This window comes from Myotis davidii, unplaced genomic scaffold (genome assembly GCF_000327345.1).
Source record: "Myotis davidii unplaced genomic scaffold, ASM32734v1 scaffold892, whole genome shotgun sequence".
NCBI classification, from domain to species: domain Eukaryota; kingdom Metazoa; phylum Chordata; class Mammalia; order Chiroptera; family Vespertilionidae; genus Myotis; species Myotis davidii.
This window is the reverse complement of record NW_006284341.1, coordinates 968,428-987,647: the sequence shown is the minus strand read 5'-3', so window position 1 is coordinate 987,647 and position 19,220 is coordinate 968,428. Positions and strand designations below refer to the sequence as shown.

At 40.0% G+C, this 19,220-nt stretch overlaps 1 protein-coding gene across 1 annotated transcript in view; it reads right to left on the bottom strand.

Moving 5' to 3' along the window:
- Positions 1-7,493: 7,493 nt before the first annotated feature.
- SDAD1 (SDA1 domain containing 1) overlaps positions 7,494-19,220 on the bottom strand; it is a 34,577-nt gene continuing 22,850 nt past the window's right edge. Inside the window, 9 exon segments of the mRNA XM_006779341.2 lie at positions 7,494-10,857; positions 12,647-12,808; positions 13,958-14,042; positions 14,150-14,340; positions 14,475-14,569; positions 16,628-16,757; positions 17,591-17,667; positions 17,775-17,872; positions 18,662-18,738. Coding sequence (XP_006779404.1) covers positions 10,810-10,857; positions 12,647-12,808; positions 13,958-14,042; positions 14,150-14,340; positions 14,475-14,569; positions 16,628-16,757; positions 17,591-17,667; positions 17,775-17,872; positions 18,662-18,738 — 963 coding nt within the window. The 3' untranslated portion in view covers positions 7,494-10,809.

Sequence of the window (19,220 nt, the reverse complement as noted above, 5' to 3'; positions counted from 1 at the left end):
CACGTGGGTGCGGAGAGTGCACGCTGCGCCCGCGAGAGGAGTGAGAAATGGTTCTCGGTAGCGGAGGGCAGCAGGAGAGCCCGAACTGGTAGAAAGGGATCCGTCCCTGCCTCCGCCTCTTTTGCTCACGTTTACATTCTAAAAAGGTTTATCTGGACTTTATAAGGGGGAGAAGAGCCTTTTCTGTTCAACAGGCCCTCCTCCTTTAACTTTTTTTAAAATTGATTTTTACAGAGAGAAAGGGAGAGGGATAAATAGTTAGAAACATCGATGAGAGAGAAACATCAATCAGCTGCCTCCTGCACACTTGCCACTGGGGATGTGCCCACAACCAAGTACATGCCCTTGACCGGAATCGAACCTGGGACCCTTCAGTCCGCAGGCCGATGCTCTATCCACTGAGCCAAACCAGTCAGGGCACTTTTTTAAAAAAAAGAAAAAAAAAAGAGCTAAAATGTTGCCAATGTTTATGTGCCAAGTATTTTTGCCGACTCTCTCTCATTTCACCATCAAAATAAGCCCAAACACAGGTTCTGCCAACCCACCCCCGCTTTTCTGGTGAGGAATTTGAGGCTTGTAGTCGTTCAGTAATTTGCTCAAGGTCACACCACTGGGGAGCCAGGCTGTCAGAATCCAAACTCACCTTCCTAGTCTTGAGCCTGAAGGATCCTCACCACTCTGCACCTCCAGTATCTGGGAGACAGAAAACTTGTCTTGGGAAATCACCTGACTTAGTAAGGCTAGGCTTTTTTTCTTAAATCCTTACCCGAGGATATTTTTTCTGTTGATTTTTCAGAGAGTGGAAAGGAGGAGGGAAGGGGAGGAGGGAGAGAGGAGAGAGAGAGAGAGAGAGAGAGAGAGAGAGAGAGAAAAATATCCACGTGAAAGGCTTCCGCAGGCCACGCCATGCCCCTGGGATCTGAACCTGCAACCCAGGTGCATGCCCTTGACCTCCCTGACCATAATCAAACCTGCGACCCTTCGGTGTACAGGCTGACTCTATAACCACTGACCACGCCAATTTTAATGGTTAGCAGGATCATCTGTGAGTAAAATAGAGTAAATGTGTAGAGCAGTGGTTCTCAACCTTGGCTGCACATTAGAATCACCTGGGAATCTTTTAAAAATCCTGATTTCTGGGCCTCACCTTCCAGAAATTCTGTTTCTTTGTTATGGGGTGGGGCCACAACATGTAACAAAGAAACAGAATTTCCGGAGGATGAGGGCCAGAAATCAGGATTTTAAAAATATTCCCAGGTGATTCTAATGTGCAGCCCAGGTTGGGAACCACTGGTGTAGAGAAAACGAGGAAAGAAATTTTTTTTCAGCGTTTTTCTCCCCCGTCAAATAGAACACATCACCACTGATTTTCTTCCTATTTTTATGGCTTGCATGTCCCTGGGCTAAAGGTTCACATCTTTGTTCCTGCTTCTTCCCATTCTTTGCTTAAAATCTAAGCCAAGATCCAGGTCTTAATTTGTTTATTTGCACCTGAGTAATGCATTGAGAGAAATCACTAAGGGAGCAAATTAGCTGAGTTCAAAGAAGTGTGCTTGCATTAAAAAAAAAAAAAAAAAACATTCCCATCACTGCCAGACTTTAACCCTTTGCGGTCGTTTGTCTACTCTCAGCCACCAAAGCTTTTGTACCATTCCGAAACACATTATTGTCTACACATACATCTAATGTTCAAAAAAGAATTAATAAATCTTGTTTATCCTTCATAATCTTGCATGTTATGTATCACTGCTCTTTCAATGGAAATTAATTCCAACCAATACGACACCCATGTCCAAATTTAATACGACCACAAAGGGTTAATTTTAAATAAAAATTAAAAACAAATACAGGATTTTGAAAAAAAAACCCATGATAAAATGCACTGAGTAAACAAATCTACAGCATAATAAAAAAAGTGTTATTCACAATTAGGCTGAGCTAAATATAATCTATATATATAAAAGCCTAAACGACCAGAATGCCGGAATAACCAGTCGCTATCATGCACACTGATCACCAGGGGGCAGATGCTCAATGCAGAGCTGCCCCTGGGTGGTCAGTGTGCTCCCACAGCCAACCTTCAGTAGCCAGACAACCTCCTGCAGGCCCTCCCCCCACCTGGCAGGAAGGCCCCAAATGGCCCTGATTGCCGGCCATGCTTAAGGACCCCACCCGTGCATGAATTTCGTGCACCAGGCCTCTAGTTTTATATAATCTACTCCTCTACTATTAAAAAGTTATAGATATGGCCTTGGCTGGTGTGGCCCAGTAGTTGAGCATGAACCTATGAATCAGGAGGCCATGGTTTTGATTCCAGGTCAGAGCACATGTCCTGGTTGTGGGCTCGAACCCCTGTAGAGGACTTGCAGAAGGCAGCTGATCAGTTATGCTGATCGATGATTCTCTCTCATCATTGATATTTCTATCTCTCTCCCTTCCTCTCTGAAATCAATAAAATATACATATATTTTAAAATTTATAGATATGCTATAGGACAACTTAAAACAAAGATTAAAAGGGAGATCTGGCCTATTGATTATGTGAATGTCCCATGGGTTGTGGTCATACTGGTCTTAGAAAGCACATTCTCCTTTACCTGGGAAGGACAGCACAGTTACCCCAAGGTCAGAGGGCTCCAGTTAATGTATCCTTGTTGACTCAGTGTTCCAGAGACCCAAAACTGTAATTTAGATAACATGCCTAAGTTTATCCCAGGTTCCTCATTCCAGACCCGAGGGCTCTAGACAATGTGTTTCTGTCAATTCAGTGAGACCCAAAACTGTAACTAACATGCTGCTTCTGTAAACTGCTTTTTTTTTTTTGCAAACCAGGTTCCTCATTCCAAACCTTGAGATGTAATCAATACCTTTGTGATCTTTGTCTATATAAATCTGGTTTTGCCACCATTTTATCACTATGAGATTTGGGGAATGGCCCCTCATAGTCCGAGATTGCAATAAATGTGACTCTTTAATTTGGGGGTGGGGGGTGGGGAGGGGAGATCTGGAATTGCAAAACTCTGAGCCTTCTCCTTTCTGCTGTTTCTGTGCTGTGCAGATTTCAGAGATGCTGGGCATTGCTCATGGCTTATCTATGCACCGGAGCCTACAGTTTAAAAAATGCTTCTGTGAGGAATGAAAGAAGGTAACTGATTGTATCAGAAACATGGAATATAACAGCTTTTTTATACCTGGCGTCTCATTCTGTTCAGTTTAAAAGCAGTGCAGTAGTTAAGAAACACCACCACTCCTAACTATGGGCTACACTTAGTGACTTGCTTGTAATGAATAGACTAAAGCCGAGGTGGTGATGTCTGACTTCCAACACGAGGTCACAAAAGATGTTGCAGCTTCCTCCTTGCACTCGCTCCTGGATGGCTCGCCCTGAAGGAAGCCACACTAAAGAAGTCCTATGAAAAAGTTTCTAACGTGAGGAACTGAGACCTCTCCCAAGAGCCAGAGAGGAACGAGTCTTCTTACTCATACAATCAGGCACCGCTTAATGATGGGGATACCTTTTGAGAAATGAGCTCGGTGATTTTGTCCAGACAATGGAATATTATTCAGCATTAAAAAGAAATGAGTGGTCCCACCATGAAAACACATGAAGGAAACTTATATGCATATTACTAAGTGAAAGGAGCCAATCTGAAAAGGCTACATACTGTTATGATTCCAACTCTATGACATTCTGGAAAAGGTAAAACTTTGTAAAAAGTAAAAAGATCAGAACTTGTCAGGGGAAAGAAGGAAACGGGCAGAGTAAAGAGGATGTTTAGGGCAGTGAAACTCCCTGGATGCTACTATAATGGTAGATACATGTCATTATACATTTGCCCAAACCCAGGGGATGTACAGCACCAAGAGTGAACCCCAATGTAAATAATGGACTTCGGGTGATAATGTGTCAATGTAGGTTTATCAATTGTAACAAATGTAACATTCTGGTAGGAGATATTGATAATAGGAGAGGCTATACAGAAGTGGGGGAGCAGGGGGTGCCGTATATGGGAACTCTCTACATTATGCTCAATTTTGCTGCGAACTTAAAACTGCTGTAAAAACGTCTATATTTTTAAAAGGATCTAGAACTTGTTTTGAAAGTTCCCAGATCCAAAGTATACATGGGAACTTAGTTTATCACAGAGATGGCATTTCCTGTCTGTGGAGATACTTGCAATATAAGTAATTGATAAAGAATTCGTATCCAGAATATATAAAGACCCCTATGAATCAATAAGAAAAAAGAAAATTAAGTAGATATAAAAACAGGGAAATTAAATAGTAAAAATCCATGTGAAGCAATCTCAACCTCACTGTTAATCACAAAAATCCATCTTAAAACATGATACCATTTCATCAACAACAGATTGTCTAGAGTTTTAGTCTAATAACACCAAGTGTTGACAAGGATGTGCTAATATAAGAACTCATGAGTTGTTGGCAGGATTGTGCATTTTAGTCATACCTAAGGAAGTTGGAGAATCATGGGCCCTACAACCCAGAATTCCATTTCTAGGTTTCTATGTAAACTGGATAAAGAAAAGATTCTAACCCTGGCCAGTGTAGCTCAGTTGGTTGGAGTGTCATCCTTATACCAAAAGGTTGTGGGTTCAATTCTCAGTCTGGGCACATACCTAGGTTGTGGGTTCAATCCCTGGTTGGGGCACATACAGAAGTCAACCGATAGATGTTCTCTCTCACATCAATGTTTCTCTCTCCCTTTCTCCCATCTCCTCTCTCTAAAATCAATGAGCATATCCTCTGGTAAGGACTAAAAAATTTTTTTAAAAAAGACTCTAAGACATATGCCCAAGGAGATATTTACAAAGACATTATGGGGCAAGACTTTTTAAATAGTGAAAAGGTAGACACAATCTAACTGCTCTGCAGTAGGGTAATGAATAGATGGAAAACTTTACAACAGTTAAAATGAAAGAATCTAATGTTGTTACCTAGCAAAATAATATAAACAATTATATTTGTTAAAATTTAAAAGATACTAAATGATACTGTCTGCTATATACATACACATACAAATACATGCACAAATATAGTAAAATATAACTAAAGGAATAACAGGCATGGAGAAGATAGTGGTTAGTCCTGAGAAAGGAGGAGAAATGGCTGAGTGGGGTGTTATAGTACTCTTAATGTTCTGTTTCTTTAAAAATGACTATGGCAAAAATTAAAATTGAATAAATCTGGGAGATTGATGTTTATATTCTATATTTGTCTGAATCACAATGAAATGGTAAAATGTTTATAAAATTTTTCAAAAGGGAAAGATTCAAGTATCCTTAAAGCAAGAAGTTGTGAAATACAATTTATTCTTAGTTTAGTTTCCATGTGATTATTTTAAACTTCCTCTTTCGTAACATTTTCTAGAATCAGGTTCCCATTTTGTCCACAATTTACCTTGCCACTTGGTCACATTTCCTTTTTTAAAAAAATATATTTTATTGATTTTTTTACAGAGAGGAAGGGAGAGGGATAGAGAGTTAGAAACATCGATGAAAAATATCGATCAGCTGCCTCCTGCACACCCTCTACTGGGGATGTGCCCACAACCAAGGTACATGCCCTTGGCTGGAATCGAACCTGGGACCCTTCAAGTCTGCAGGCTGACGCTCTATCCACCGGGCCAAACCAGTTAGGGCCAAATTCCCTTTTAAAGTATTCCTGGACCTGATGTTAACTTAGGTATTAGGCATAGCAGGTACTCCAAAATTGGATCTTGCTAAGAATGGAAGTAGAAGTAATGTTTTAGATTATTTTTTTTAAATGTTTATTATAAATGTTTTACAGCAACATCACAACATGTTTTATGATTGTTAATTTTATGTGTCAGAGTGACGGGGCTAAGAAATGCCCAGCTAAAGGACCTGCTCGTGACAGCAGATCACGGGCTAGCTCAGCCTCCAATGTGTATGTGAGGGACTTTCCAAAAGAGAAAGAATTTGGACAGACTAAGGAAGATCACTCTCACTAATGCAGTGGGCATCATCCAACCCTTTGAGGGCCTGAACAGAAAAGGCAGCAGAAGGGCAAATATGCTCTTTGAACTTGAGCTGGGACATTCATCTTCTCTTGCCTGGGACGTTGGCAGTCCTGGTTCTCGGGCCTTCAGGCTCAGACTGAATGGCACCACTTTTCCTGGTTCTCCAGCTTGTGATAGCAGATCATGGGATTCCTCAGCCTCCATAATCTCATGAGTCAATTTCTATTTTATATCTATTTCTCTGTCTCCCTCCTACTGGTCCTGTTTCTCTGGAGAACCGTTATACATGCTTAATACGTACAGAAAGAGAAAACCTAATGAGCTATAGTACTACCACACAAACCCAGCAACTATTTTCATATGCACACTATATTTATAAAATTGTTAAATTGTAGACTGGTGCAGCCACTGTGAAAAACAGTATGGAGATTCTTCAAACATTAAAAATGCCTTATGACCCAGTGATTCCACTTAAGGGAATATATCTTAAGAACACCCTTTCTTTTTGCCTTAAACACAGAAGAAATATCTATGAAGGTAAAGGTATTATCATTATCTCCATTTTTACAGATAAGGAAACTGCAACACAGAAATGTTGATTAAAACGTGGTCATACAGCTACATCCGTCAGCATTTGAATCCAGAGTTTGGCTTCAACACACTAGGAATGACAAAGCAGAGCCCAAGATCCTGAGGGCATGACAGCTCAGACCAGCAGCTGTCTACCTCCAGACTTCTCATGTGATCCTCCAATATTTGGTTATACTATTTTTAGATGTGTATTCAGTTACTTGCAGCAGAACAGCCCCAAACACATCTCTTGCCGTATTTCGGACCATTTTCTTAGATTAGACTTTCAGATGTAGGTTTGAAACAATGGTTATGACTATTTTTTAGGTCTTAGCACATACTACAAATTATTCTAAGAATTATACTAACACTAGAGGCCCAGTGCACAAAATTCGTGCACAGGTAGAGTCCCTAGGCCTGGCAGGCAATCAGGGCCCATTTGTGGGGTGACCGGGGGCCCCCACTGGCACCCACCTTGGTCGGCCTGACACCACCTGCTTGCTGGCCCCACCCCCCACTGCCACCGGTCACCTCCCTCTGTGGTGCGACTGGTGGGATTATCAGGGGGGGCCTTTCGCTGGTACCCTCCTTGGCTGGCCTGGGGCCTGTGGGCAGCTCCTGCGTTAAGCGTCTGCCCCCTGGTGGTCAGTGCGCATCATAGCGACCGGTCATTCTGCCATTCAGTCAATTTGCATATTAGGCTTTTATTATATAGGGTAGCACTTTAGCCAACACTGGGGATTGCTGAGTAGAGAAAAAGGGTCCCATCTAGCACCCTATCAGTAAACAAGAGGAGAGAGTGGCTAAGAAGGGGAGAACACAATTCCTCTGGCGTATCTGCACATTAATCCTTGCCTCGGTTTAAGTACATTCCCCTCCAAATAGTCCAAAAAAAAAAAAAAACACCACAAAAAACACAGGAGTGTCTTAAAGCAACTTTATTCTCCGGCCTCAAATAAAGTTGTTTCTAATACAACGACATAAGTAAAAACATGTACAGTGTAAAAGATTCAGAAAGTAAAGTAGAAAGAAAAAGCCCCTCACATGATTCCAACCAACATAGAAGAAAACCAGGTTTAATATTTGGCATGTTTCTTGGGCTTTTATTAGTCCCTATTCACTGTAATTGGATTATACTATAAATACTTTGTGTTTTGTTCATTTCATTTATAAGCATTTCCTATTATAAACATTTTAAAGGCTACATAATATTCCACCACATGGATAACTCATAGTTTAACCATTTCCATATTGAGATCAAATTGACAAATAAATGAAAGCAGAATTTTCAGGAGAAAATAAAATGATCACATAGGAGTGCCCTGATATATATGGTATTAGATAGTACAGAATGACCTGTGCTTTCCATTCTTGTTTTGTTTTAAACATGTACAGACCAAAAACTGTACTAAGAGAAAATGATCCATGTCGGCAATTTACCTTCCTATTCCAATTCAATATCTTCTAAAAATCTCATTATACATCCTAAAAATGTGTAAGCAAGAGTTAATTTTAGTTTCATTTTTTATACAATGAAAGGATATCACTTAGTACAACAGGTTTAAAGTGTTTAAAATAGTTTTAAAACAGTTTTAATAGAGTTTGAAGAGCATTCCAACTGATTTAACATTCTGGTTAATACAGAGCTGCCATATAACACTCTATATACATTATAAATTTTCAAAGGATTAGAATATGAAATAACAAAAACAAAATTTAATTAACAACCTTTAAAAAGTTGTACCAATGTTTAAACCCTAACTTTTTTTTGATGACTCAAGAATCCATTTCCTACTGCTGCCCTGTTCATCGTAAGCATGTTTGTCAGTGAACCTTCCTGCCAGCTGAACTGTCCCTTGGTCAGGATGCCCTGCCCTAAGCTGTGTGCCTTTTTTGATAGCTCTGTAAGTGGTTCTGTATTACATAGTTATTTTTAAAGTCTATTTCCTTCATGGGTTTCAAAGTTTCTGTATGACATAAACATTGTGTTTGCAACCCACTCAGCATCTAGCAGGCTGCTTTGCATATAGTGAGCATTCAATATATATTTTTGTATTTCAAACTAGTTCACCCCAAAATGGATGAGGGATAAAACAAATACTTGTAGCAACTGCAATTGTCATTTCAAGAGTAAATTAAGCAAAAGATAAAATAAAAACTTAATCGATATCTAACCTTTGATGAGAAATTTACTAATGGTACTTTGTGGCAAATACCATGCTAAGTTCTTATAAATAGCTATTAGTTCTCAGAACCTCAAAACACTCAATGAGGGAGGTCATGTTTCAAATATTTACTGAGCCTGGGGATAGAGCAGGGAACAGCCTCTGCCTTTTGTGGCGCTTATTTTCCGATGGAATTTGCTAAGATCACATACATAATACATTACCATTTCAGATTTATACATCACTTTATGTAACTATATATGAGCTTGGACAATATGAGTTCATCCCAGAAATGGATCCATTCCCAGTGCGGACAAAAAAGTGAGTCTGAAAAGCTGAGACGGAGACCCTGGTGGCTTCTTCAAGGTAAAAGTCACCCTGAAAGGCTACTCTGCCTTTGCTGGCAGCAGCCACCCTTGTGAGGGCCTGATCTTCAAATTTATAGTAAACAAACATAAAATATTCTTGAGATTTATAAAATAATAAAAGGGACCATAGCAAGATAAGATACTATGGGAGTGAAGAAATAAAAGAGAGTTAAGACTGCACCTTTGTAAGCCAGCTCGTTTTCTATCTTGCATATAAATTTCAGTTAAGAGCAGGGTAAGCCACATTAGAACAGAAGTCAGAACACATGGACTTTGGTGTCTTGGCACCTAGGTGGGTGTGAAAGTCTAGCGAAAGGATGAAATTTTCAGGTACCGTCACAATTCAGGCAGCAAAGCTGTGGATCCTGGCTGCTATGTCATTTTGATTTTATTTACCCCTCTCTCAAGCTAGATACACGAGACAGTTCAAATGTGCAAAGAGAGCAGTTTCTGGTCTGAACCATTCGTATTTGCATGGGGCACATTCTGTGAAATACTGAAGTTGCCAAGGTTGACTCTGAGAGCTCCCCTCGCTAGGCCAGTGCAACTGAGTCATTAAACCTCAAGGTCTTTACAACTAATCCCCAGTATTTTGGGGAAAGTAACACAGTTTCCTTCAAATAAAACTCAAGTTGAACTTAGAAAGTGAACAGAAGATACTGAAAGGGAAGGAGAAAAGTAGTTTTAGAAGCTGCTTTCTAATTCAGAGTAAGCAGAAAATTGCTTTTTACTTGAAAGCAATATAGAGTAATTTTATCATCTACAATATTATCTAAGAAATCTGAGGTAAAAGGCAACAAACTTTCCAAATGCAACAACTTGCAAACAGAGAGACTGACCTGCTTTCATGGCCCCTGAAATCTACCCAAGCACACCTAGGGAAGGGAGACCAATGCAGCCGCTCAACACACACAGGAAGACCTATTTGATATTAGAAACCTTTCTTTGGACACAAGGCTGAAAATATTAAAGGTGAAAAAGGCTAAGGAAACTAATTTGATTTTTTTTTCTCGATGGGGACGTGAACAGCCCAAATGATAAAGACACCCCAAGATTACTATTTATACTTAAGGCAATATAAAAAGCAAGGTTTTAACCTGGCATTCAAAAAATATTTAAATCTTTTGGATGGACTAAAAGAGCTAAATAGTCTACCCAAAATCTGTACAGCAGGGACCTGTTTTCAGCAGGTAAGCCTATTTACAAGTAAGAACCTCTTACTCTTGTAACATTGTCCTGTTTCATTTGAAGAGAATATGTAACCCCGCCCCCTGCAGAGCTCGTCTACAAGATCTCCATGACCCCACAGGAAGATGGACCCATCTCTACCAGAAAACTATTTACACTGCACATAGATACACATATACACACGTCTGTCCCCCGCATCCTCCAAATAGGCTGTGGATGCCTTTAATGAGGGATTATGGTCATTTTTACATCAATAGTGACAACAGGCACTGAATAGTTTATTCTCACATGACTGCTAAGTGAAAATGATTTTACAACATCACGACTGTTTACATTTCAAATATTCCCACCATTATCCACCTCCAAAATAAAAACACCAAAATGCTACCAAATTTACTTTGGTTTTCACAGTATAGTGTTCCTGGACTTTTTAATGTAAACATTCTCAGTTTATTAATTTTCAGAGTAATGACACAAATTGAGCATTGTCTTTGGAGTGCTAAACTTGCTTGTCCAGGTTACTTCATTCTTTTTCTCTTTTTCAAAAGCGCATCTCGTAGTGCCAACTGGAAGATAAGAAAAAGACAACTAAACATGGTAAGTCTTGGATACCCAATTATACTAATGTGGTTATATGAAAGTGTACCGAAATGGAATCACTAAGTCATTAAGTCATCCCCCTAACTACAAATGGTGAAATATTCCATAACAGATCAGATCTGTAACCAGGCTAGGGCCTCCTTACTGCTAGGAAATAGGCAAAGCTCTTGAATACTGTTCCCACCCCATGGAACAAAGGCTCAAAACAGGAGCAGCTACAGAATGCAGAGATGGCGCATTAAGAATAAACCCAAAGTTTAAAAAAGACAACCAAGGCCAATGTATACATCTTAAGTGTGTAATGAATACTATCCCATTAATTCCCAAGTATTACTCTTAGATTCCTAGAAACTTTTAAAGATCTGTAGTTTTTGAATTTTTATTAAAGGACACGTGTTCATTTGGGGGGAGGGAGAAGAGGAAGCTGCCAGGCTCTACATCTAAATGTTCTAAGTTTTTAAATTTTATGATTTTGTTATTGGCTCCTTGCCTTTAGCTCTTATCTGCGTGTTGGTATTTCTTTGTTAGGCAGAATAGCTAGCACACTTGAGGCAGAAAAAAAAATCAAGTTCATTTTAACCTAATTGCCATGGCTAAGAAGGTATTTCTTAGACTCATCTATTTATAAATTATTTTCTCATCTGTAAAATTGGTTTAATCACAGTACCTGCTCATATTGCTGTATGCTGATTAAACAAACATGCTGACAAGGAACAGGCCAAGCTTCTGTATCAAGCCAAAAAAGGCATGCTAAAATTGAGAGGAAGTAGCTAAAATGAAACAAAGCCACGAAAACCTCGTAATAGAGCAATGCCTATAAACTATTACTATTTCCTCAACCCTAAACTCTTACAAAGGGCAAGTGAAGGATAAACTAATGGAATTAAAAAATCCAACTATGAATTTAAATTGAACTGGGAAATTTTAAATATTAAATGGCAGCTTTCCTTTTACCTCAATTTCAACAACTTCTATTAAAAATACTGTCACTTTACTATTTACATAACAGTTTAGAACCAGGAAGATTAAGAAGACAGACAGTAGACTTTAAATGGTACCTCAACTAAGTTAATACTGGCTTGGTTCCCAGACAGAACACTGCCCTGAAGAGCTGACCATTGCATTCAGGCTGAGCATTATGGAACACTGGTTCAGAATGTGAGACTAGTTTACCCTTGACCGGATACCCTGGAGATTCTTCAGAATAGTTTGATACACTCTGGTGTATCCCCAGTACAAACAGACATTAAAATATAAATTTGTTTTACTACAGTGAATGACTGAAAAAAACTAACCACGAAAGATCAAACATAGATAAAATGTAATCCCAAAGGCCTGTGAGCGTAAAGGCTGTGCAAAAGGGCACATACAATTGGGGAACCATTTCATTTGTGTGCTTCACTAAAACTGTTTCTGAGCTGTTACCACATATAATTATTGCTTCTAAAAAAGTACCAGACATATAATAAGCACTCAAAAATTCTTACTCAATTTTTACACTATAGTTCACATAAATGTCAGAGAATTTTAGCAAGAGAATGAACTGCACCCTTTTACTTAGAGGAGAAAAACAGACCCCTTTGGACAGATGAGTCCCAAGTCAGGTCTAGGACTGACACACCCTATGTTCCACCTCTCCAATAATACTCCCATTAATCCTAAGACACACACAATGCAAGGTCTTTAGAGGCACAAGTCCATCCCCAAAGTAAAGGTGTCTTAGAATGACAATCACAAGCTTCAAGTTGAACTCACCTGCTTTTCTCGGAAGGAACGCTTATTTTTTGAGCGGACATTATGGCTATACCGCATCATCATGAAGTTTTTCTGTTTTTTCTTCTCTTTATTTGTGGAACTGGAAAATGGATTCATTTTGGTTTTCTTCCTCATAAATTCTTTTCGGTCTGTCTTTCCAGCCTATCAGCACACACACAAAAATCATTTCATAAGTAACCTAATCAATATACACATCTCTTCTGTGCCAGGTGCTCTACTGGATGCCAAGGACACAAAGATGAATGGAACACAGTCCTTGCTCCCCAGTGACTCAATCCAGGGGAAATGGACCATGATCAACTGTAACGGGGCAAGGAGCTCAGTGGGAAAAAAAGGTCATAATTGAACAACGTAAACTGATGAACAAAAACAGAGACAGAGACGCATTGATCAGATGCTCTAACCTCAGAGGGAAGGTAGGGGAGGGTGGAGGTAAGAGGAAGAGATCAACCAAAGGACCTGTATGCATGCATATAAGCATAACCAATGGACACAGACACCAGGGGGGTGAGGGCGTGAGCAGGGGGGAGGGGGAGCACTGGGGGGGATGGGGACATATATGTAAAATTAATCAATATAAAACCTTAATCAATAAAAGGAGGGGAAAAAAGTGGAGGCAAAAAAAAGTCGAATTATTATATTCAACTTGGTGAGGTCCGAGGAACCTCCTAGAAAGGGAGACCTGTGAGCTTTTTTTTGCAGGATGAAGGCATTCATGGTAAGAGGAAAGAAGAGAAAAGGGTAGAGCATTTCAGGAAATAGGAATAATAGCATATGGAAGCTGTGGAGAAAGAACATGGTTTTGTTTTTTTTTAACTTATCTGAACAGATTTTAGTACAAACGAAATGCAGAGGGTGATGTGGAGCCAGGATGGCCTGATGCCTAAGACAAGCAAAGGCACAGAAAATAAAGGTGGAAATGTCGGCAGGGTGCAATCACACCGTACTTGCCAGAGGCAGACTCCAACTGTCTGCCTTTTCCTTAATGACTGCAAACACTCCCCTGCTTTCTATCAGCTCTGGTAAGTGTTCTGAGCCTCCCGGATACCATGAACATGTAATGGTGCTTCCTGTTATCTACAACATGTTTTGGATGGTAGTTACATGGCTGCCGAGTTGTTGAGCTCATCTAACTGAACGCCTCATACCTGTGCATTTTATTCTACATTCAGTACAGCTTTATTCAAAACATTAAAGTAAAATACTACCATTCTGTGCCTATACAAGTTCTGGGTCATGTTTCATTTCTTTTTCTGTTTACAGGACTAGGGAACAGTATGCCTCACTCACCATTGCAGTTGCTAGTCTTGTCTCCTTGTCAGACTTTGGCTTTTTATGAAGGCGTTCAATGTCCCGAAGAGAAAGCAACTCGCCCCTGAGATGAAGGAAAAAATGTAACATGAAACAAGGGTGGAATTCCTCTCTCTAATACGTTCATTACCATGGGAGCTGCCTAAAGACCTAGGGCATGCGCTGCTGTACCTGGAATCTTCATCACTGTCTATTTCGACATATTTCCTCTTCTGGGCTTTCCCGGGGGCAGCGTCAAGTTCCTTCCTCATCTGGGCCAGGCGGATTTTCTGGAAGTCTTCCTGAGTTAAAACTCGGCTGGTGCTGACGGCTGCAGCTTTGGCTTTCCGCTCCTCCGCAGGCATGCTGCTCAGCTTCTTGGCCTTTAAGGACACAACAAAGGCTTTCAAGGCTCCAAGCTCAGGTGAGAGCTCAGTCCCCCAGCAAGGCTCAGCATGAATTAAGTCTTAATGAACACTGGAGTGATGCACTGATAGAAGGAAATGTTGAAACTTACGATTTCTTGCTGTTCTTCATCAGAAGAGTGGTGCACGTCAACCCACTCCCCGTCGTCATCTGACTCCTCACTGAGACTGGCACTTTCCCACCCATCTGTGAAAGAAAGCACAGGCAGGCTATCACTTTGTGCTGAGTATTCATGGCAAGTGGAGATAAATCAAGTGAAAGTAAGGTTATGAACCTCAAATAGATGCTCTACAAACCAAGGACTGATCAATATTTATTGTTAAATAAGCCATATCAATGTAATTCATTGTAGGAATGGGAATTAAACACTGACCAAGTATCTACCCTCGGCCAAATTCTTACACTTTAACCCTCAAGACTCAATAGAAGAGGAACAGGATATTGCGTTAAGGCACCTGTTCCAGGCCAGTCAGAAAATGCAGCCTACACTGAAATTCTGAAAATCATGTTTGACTCCAGAGACCACGTTCTTCCCAACAAACCAGGTACATCAAAACTGCACTTGTACAGTACAGTTATCTTGGCTACACAGGAAGTACCCAACTCTTCTAAGCACATTAAGAAATGTTTTTAGAAACTAGTTAGAACAGTCATTCAGAGAACTGAGGTAGGAGATTTTGGATGTTAAAAAACCTTGCAGCCCTGGCTAGTGTGGCTCAGTTGATGGGGCATCATCCTGTGCACCAAAAGGTCACTGGTTTCCCAGTCAGGGACCATGCCAGGTTGTGATCCAGATCCCCAGTAGGGTGCATGCAGGAGGCAGCCTATCAATGTGTTTCTATCTCTCCCTTTCCCTTCCTTTTGCTCTAGAAAATCAATAAAAAATGTATTTAAAACAAATAAAAAACACCTTGCAGACACCACAATAAAGGGGTATTAGTGTTCTTAATGGAGCCACCATAGTACGCTTTCAAAATCAGCTACTTACAATCTCAGTGGTTCCTCATCCTATATAATAAAAGCCTAATATGCTAAGTGTCCAGTCGTCCATTCAACCAATCAAAGTGTAATATGCTAATGACATCTAAGGCTGCTCAACCGCTCGCTATGACGTGCACTGACCACCAGGGGGTAGACACTCCGACCAGTAGGTTAGCTTGCTGCTGGGGTCCAGCCAATCGAGACTGAGACGGGCTAGACATGCCCCGGAGCCCTCCCATGGTTCCTCCCTGGCCCCAATCATGCACCAGTGGGGGCCCTCAGCCTAGCCTGTGCCCTCTCGCAATCTGGGACCTCTCGGGGGATATCAAAGAGCCAGTTTTGGCCCGATCTCACAGGCCAGGCCAAGAGACCCCACTAGTACACAAATTCGTGCACTGGGCTTCTAGTGTTCCATATAATAGTGTCCCAGCTCTTTGGTATGGCATATACACAACCAGTCATGATAAGGCCCAACTCAGACTCTAGTCTACTATTTGACTATTGTCTACTTTATATTCTGTACTGTAAGTTGCCCAAATCCTTTAGGACTTTGCTCACAGTTTGCCTGGAAAGTCTCCATTGTTCTACCATTCCCCACTTATAATTCAAAATATAGCTTATGGGTTACCATCTCCTTGAGGCCTTTTTTGAACCTTGGAGGTTGACCTGACCTCTCTCCTGCCCTTATGCCTCACTCCAATTATAAATCCTAGTAACACTTTATTCTCAGCTCTTTTCTTCATGCCTGCAGGGCAGGAACCATATCATTCATGTTTGTATTGAGAGTGGCCAGCCCACAGCTAATGCTTAAAAAAGCTTTGCTGAAATCATGAATGAATGAACAGGAAAAAGACAGGACTTTAGCAACCAATATAAGAAAGTCAGAAGGGAGCCAGAATGGAGATCCTCAATAATTCTTCAACAAATTCAACAAGCCTTTTTCAACAGGAGAATTTTGGAAGATGGCTAAGGACTAATAAATACCCCATCATTTTTTTTCCCAGGCAATAAACAAAAAACCATTATCTTTCCCAAGTGACCAGCATACCACTGATAAGGGGCAGCCACCCTGAAGAACATGAAAAGACATATACACTCGAATGTAAGTTCCCTAATAGCAGGAACCATGCCCTTTTGATCCCCAAGGCTTGTAACAGTGCCTGGCATAAAGTCACTGCTGAATGTTCAATAGCGTAAAGATTTCAAGGTCAATACAGATATAGGAGTGACTATATCCCAAATAATGGTGAAATAAAAATGAACCTTCATCGTTTTCCGCATTCTCTTCTCCTTTTTCAATTTCTAGAATTTCTGCTCCTGGGATGTAATCTTTAGCATCTAGTTCTCCATATTCTTGTACTCTTGCTTCTACAGAGGCCTCTGTAGGCTTACCCTAAAGGAGAGGAAATTGTTTTTAATATGGTTCTTACATTGTAAATCATTTCATTATTCATGAAAAGGATTTCCTAGGATTATGAATTTAGAAGGGAGAATCACAAAAAATGAAGTAATCAAATGACAAAAATCAATCCATATATGCCTTGGGTCAATGTAAATTTCCCAGTGAGAACTCTGTCCACTATTTTCCCGCTCTCTTCTGATCCAGATCAGGAAACTGGAAGTTATTAGAGAATATACATTAGGATTCCTTTTTTGTTGTTGAGAGAGAGAGGTAGAGAGAGAGACATCGATGTGAGAAAAAGATATAGATTGATTGGTTGCCTCCTGCATACACCCTGACTGGGGACAGGATCAAACCTGCAACCCAGGTCCGCAACCTTGACCAGAATCAGATCCGAGACCCTACGTGTGCAGGCCGATGCTCTAACCATTTAGCACACTGGCCAGGGCTCCGTTCTGATTCATAAGTCTTGAGATCACCATCTCTTTTTCTGACACATACACCCATCTCTCTTCCCTTGCAACTCCAAAGAGGTGGTATCTGTCTGGGGATTGCCCATTCAATACTGGCATCAGCTACTGATTAATCTTTGGAATTCCCATCGATTAATGATTAAACAGCCTTACTGATCGATAACACTCAGCTGTCATCAAATATTTAAGGCAATGGTATTCAATCAATTGTATTCTGAGCTTAAAGAATAAACCAGGCATATCACCAATACTCATAATGTAAGCCTCACAAACATTTAAACTAAAACTGTAGGATCACTCTCACCTTCTGAGACCATACCCTTTAGATCAACATATGCACGCTTCACCTACCCGGAATTTCTTCTGTAACATCTGAGGATTCAGTGTTCAGAAGAGCTGAATCAAAGTTCTAGCAGACATCATTACATCTGTAAAATAATACCTTTAATTTAGAAACTCCAGAGCTAAGTGTCATTTGAGATAAAAATGAATCATCCTATATTCTTTGGTCTACAGAGACTAACAAGCAACTTACTCTTATCTTTGTGTGTTTTATACTGAGCCAGGTCTTGGAGAAGTTCTTCAGTCATGGCTAGAGGACATCGAGCTGTTATCTCCTTTATAGCATTAATTCTAGAAAAGGAAAAAACTTTAAAAGAACCCAAAAAGCAATTTCATATGGTTCCATTTAAGAAGGTATCCTAAAAAGACTAAAAAGGGATAGAAGAAGTTGGGTTTTATAGAGCTTAGGTCTCTAAAACTGCAACACAGGAGAGAATGTGAGAGTGGGCAGCCTTAGAGGGCTTTGTTCCAGAAAGCTTACTACCATTTCCCCTACCAGTGGTATAAGAAATAGTATCTTCTTTACAAAGTAAATAATGGTAGCATTCACTCGTTAACTCTAAGAGGAAACGGGACTAGGTTAAATAAGAAAAGCTAAAGATCTTTAGAGCTGTTAACCTAGCAATAAGTCCATAAAAAGTAGCTCTCAACATACTGCTTAGTTATCAGGACAGATTAGATAATTGTTAAACCAGTACTCACACTCATTAAGCATTTTTAAATGAATCAAAAGGGCTACTGAACTGTCTAGGAATTAAAGAGTGATTCAACAATAAATCATTTGTTCCAGGGGAAGATATGAATTCAGGGCAGAGACAGGAGAAAAATGCTGATCGCCAAACAATCATTCATTTGAAAAAGTGAAGCTAGTAAAAAAACAAAGTGTTGATTAGAAAGACAACTATCTTTTCTCTGACTCCCTCCTCAAAATTCTGACCAATAAAGTAAAAATATCAAGCCTCCTGAGAAGACTAAAGTATATTTTGAGGCCACACTCCCAGCTGAAACTTCCATCCTGGTCATGTAAAGCTAACCTAGTACATTAAAAACATCCAGAGCCTCCAGCCACATTCTACATACCCTACTGTCATGACTTCCCCAGAGTTCTTGTCGGTAACAAAATTGTTGGCCACAGTCATGAGCAAGGATTGAATGACCTGAATTGGGAATAAAAGAAGAGTGCTGGTAAGATATCTGCACCTACTCAAATATGAGGATGAAGCACAACAGATTATTCACAGTAGGAAACAGCATTCCACCTCCAGTTTGGGAGTGTGACAGAATTAAGACTGAGGAAGTCAGATAAAAATACTACACTTTGGGTTTTCGTCTCTGTAGTGAACTTCAGATTAAATTTTGCTCTCCTTTAAGATTAGTTTTCAATACGGATTAAAGAAATTGCTTTGACCCAGGATAATCCATTCCCAATACTGTTTAAATCAAAGAAAGGCATTATCAGCTTTGAAAAGTAATCACATTTAACCAAAAGTAAGGACAAACTTACTCATGTTCTTGACCTCCCATCATAAAACTTGGCAATTAAAATAAGAATTCTCAACAACTTGTTCAAAACAGTTTACTTCCTATAGTAATTTTTTTTCAGTTTCTGTAAGTAAACTTCTGTATATATCTCCCTAAG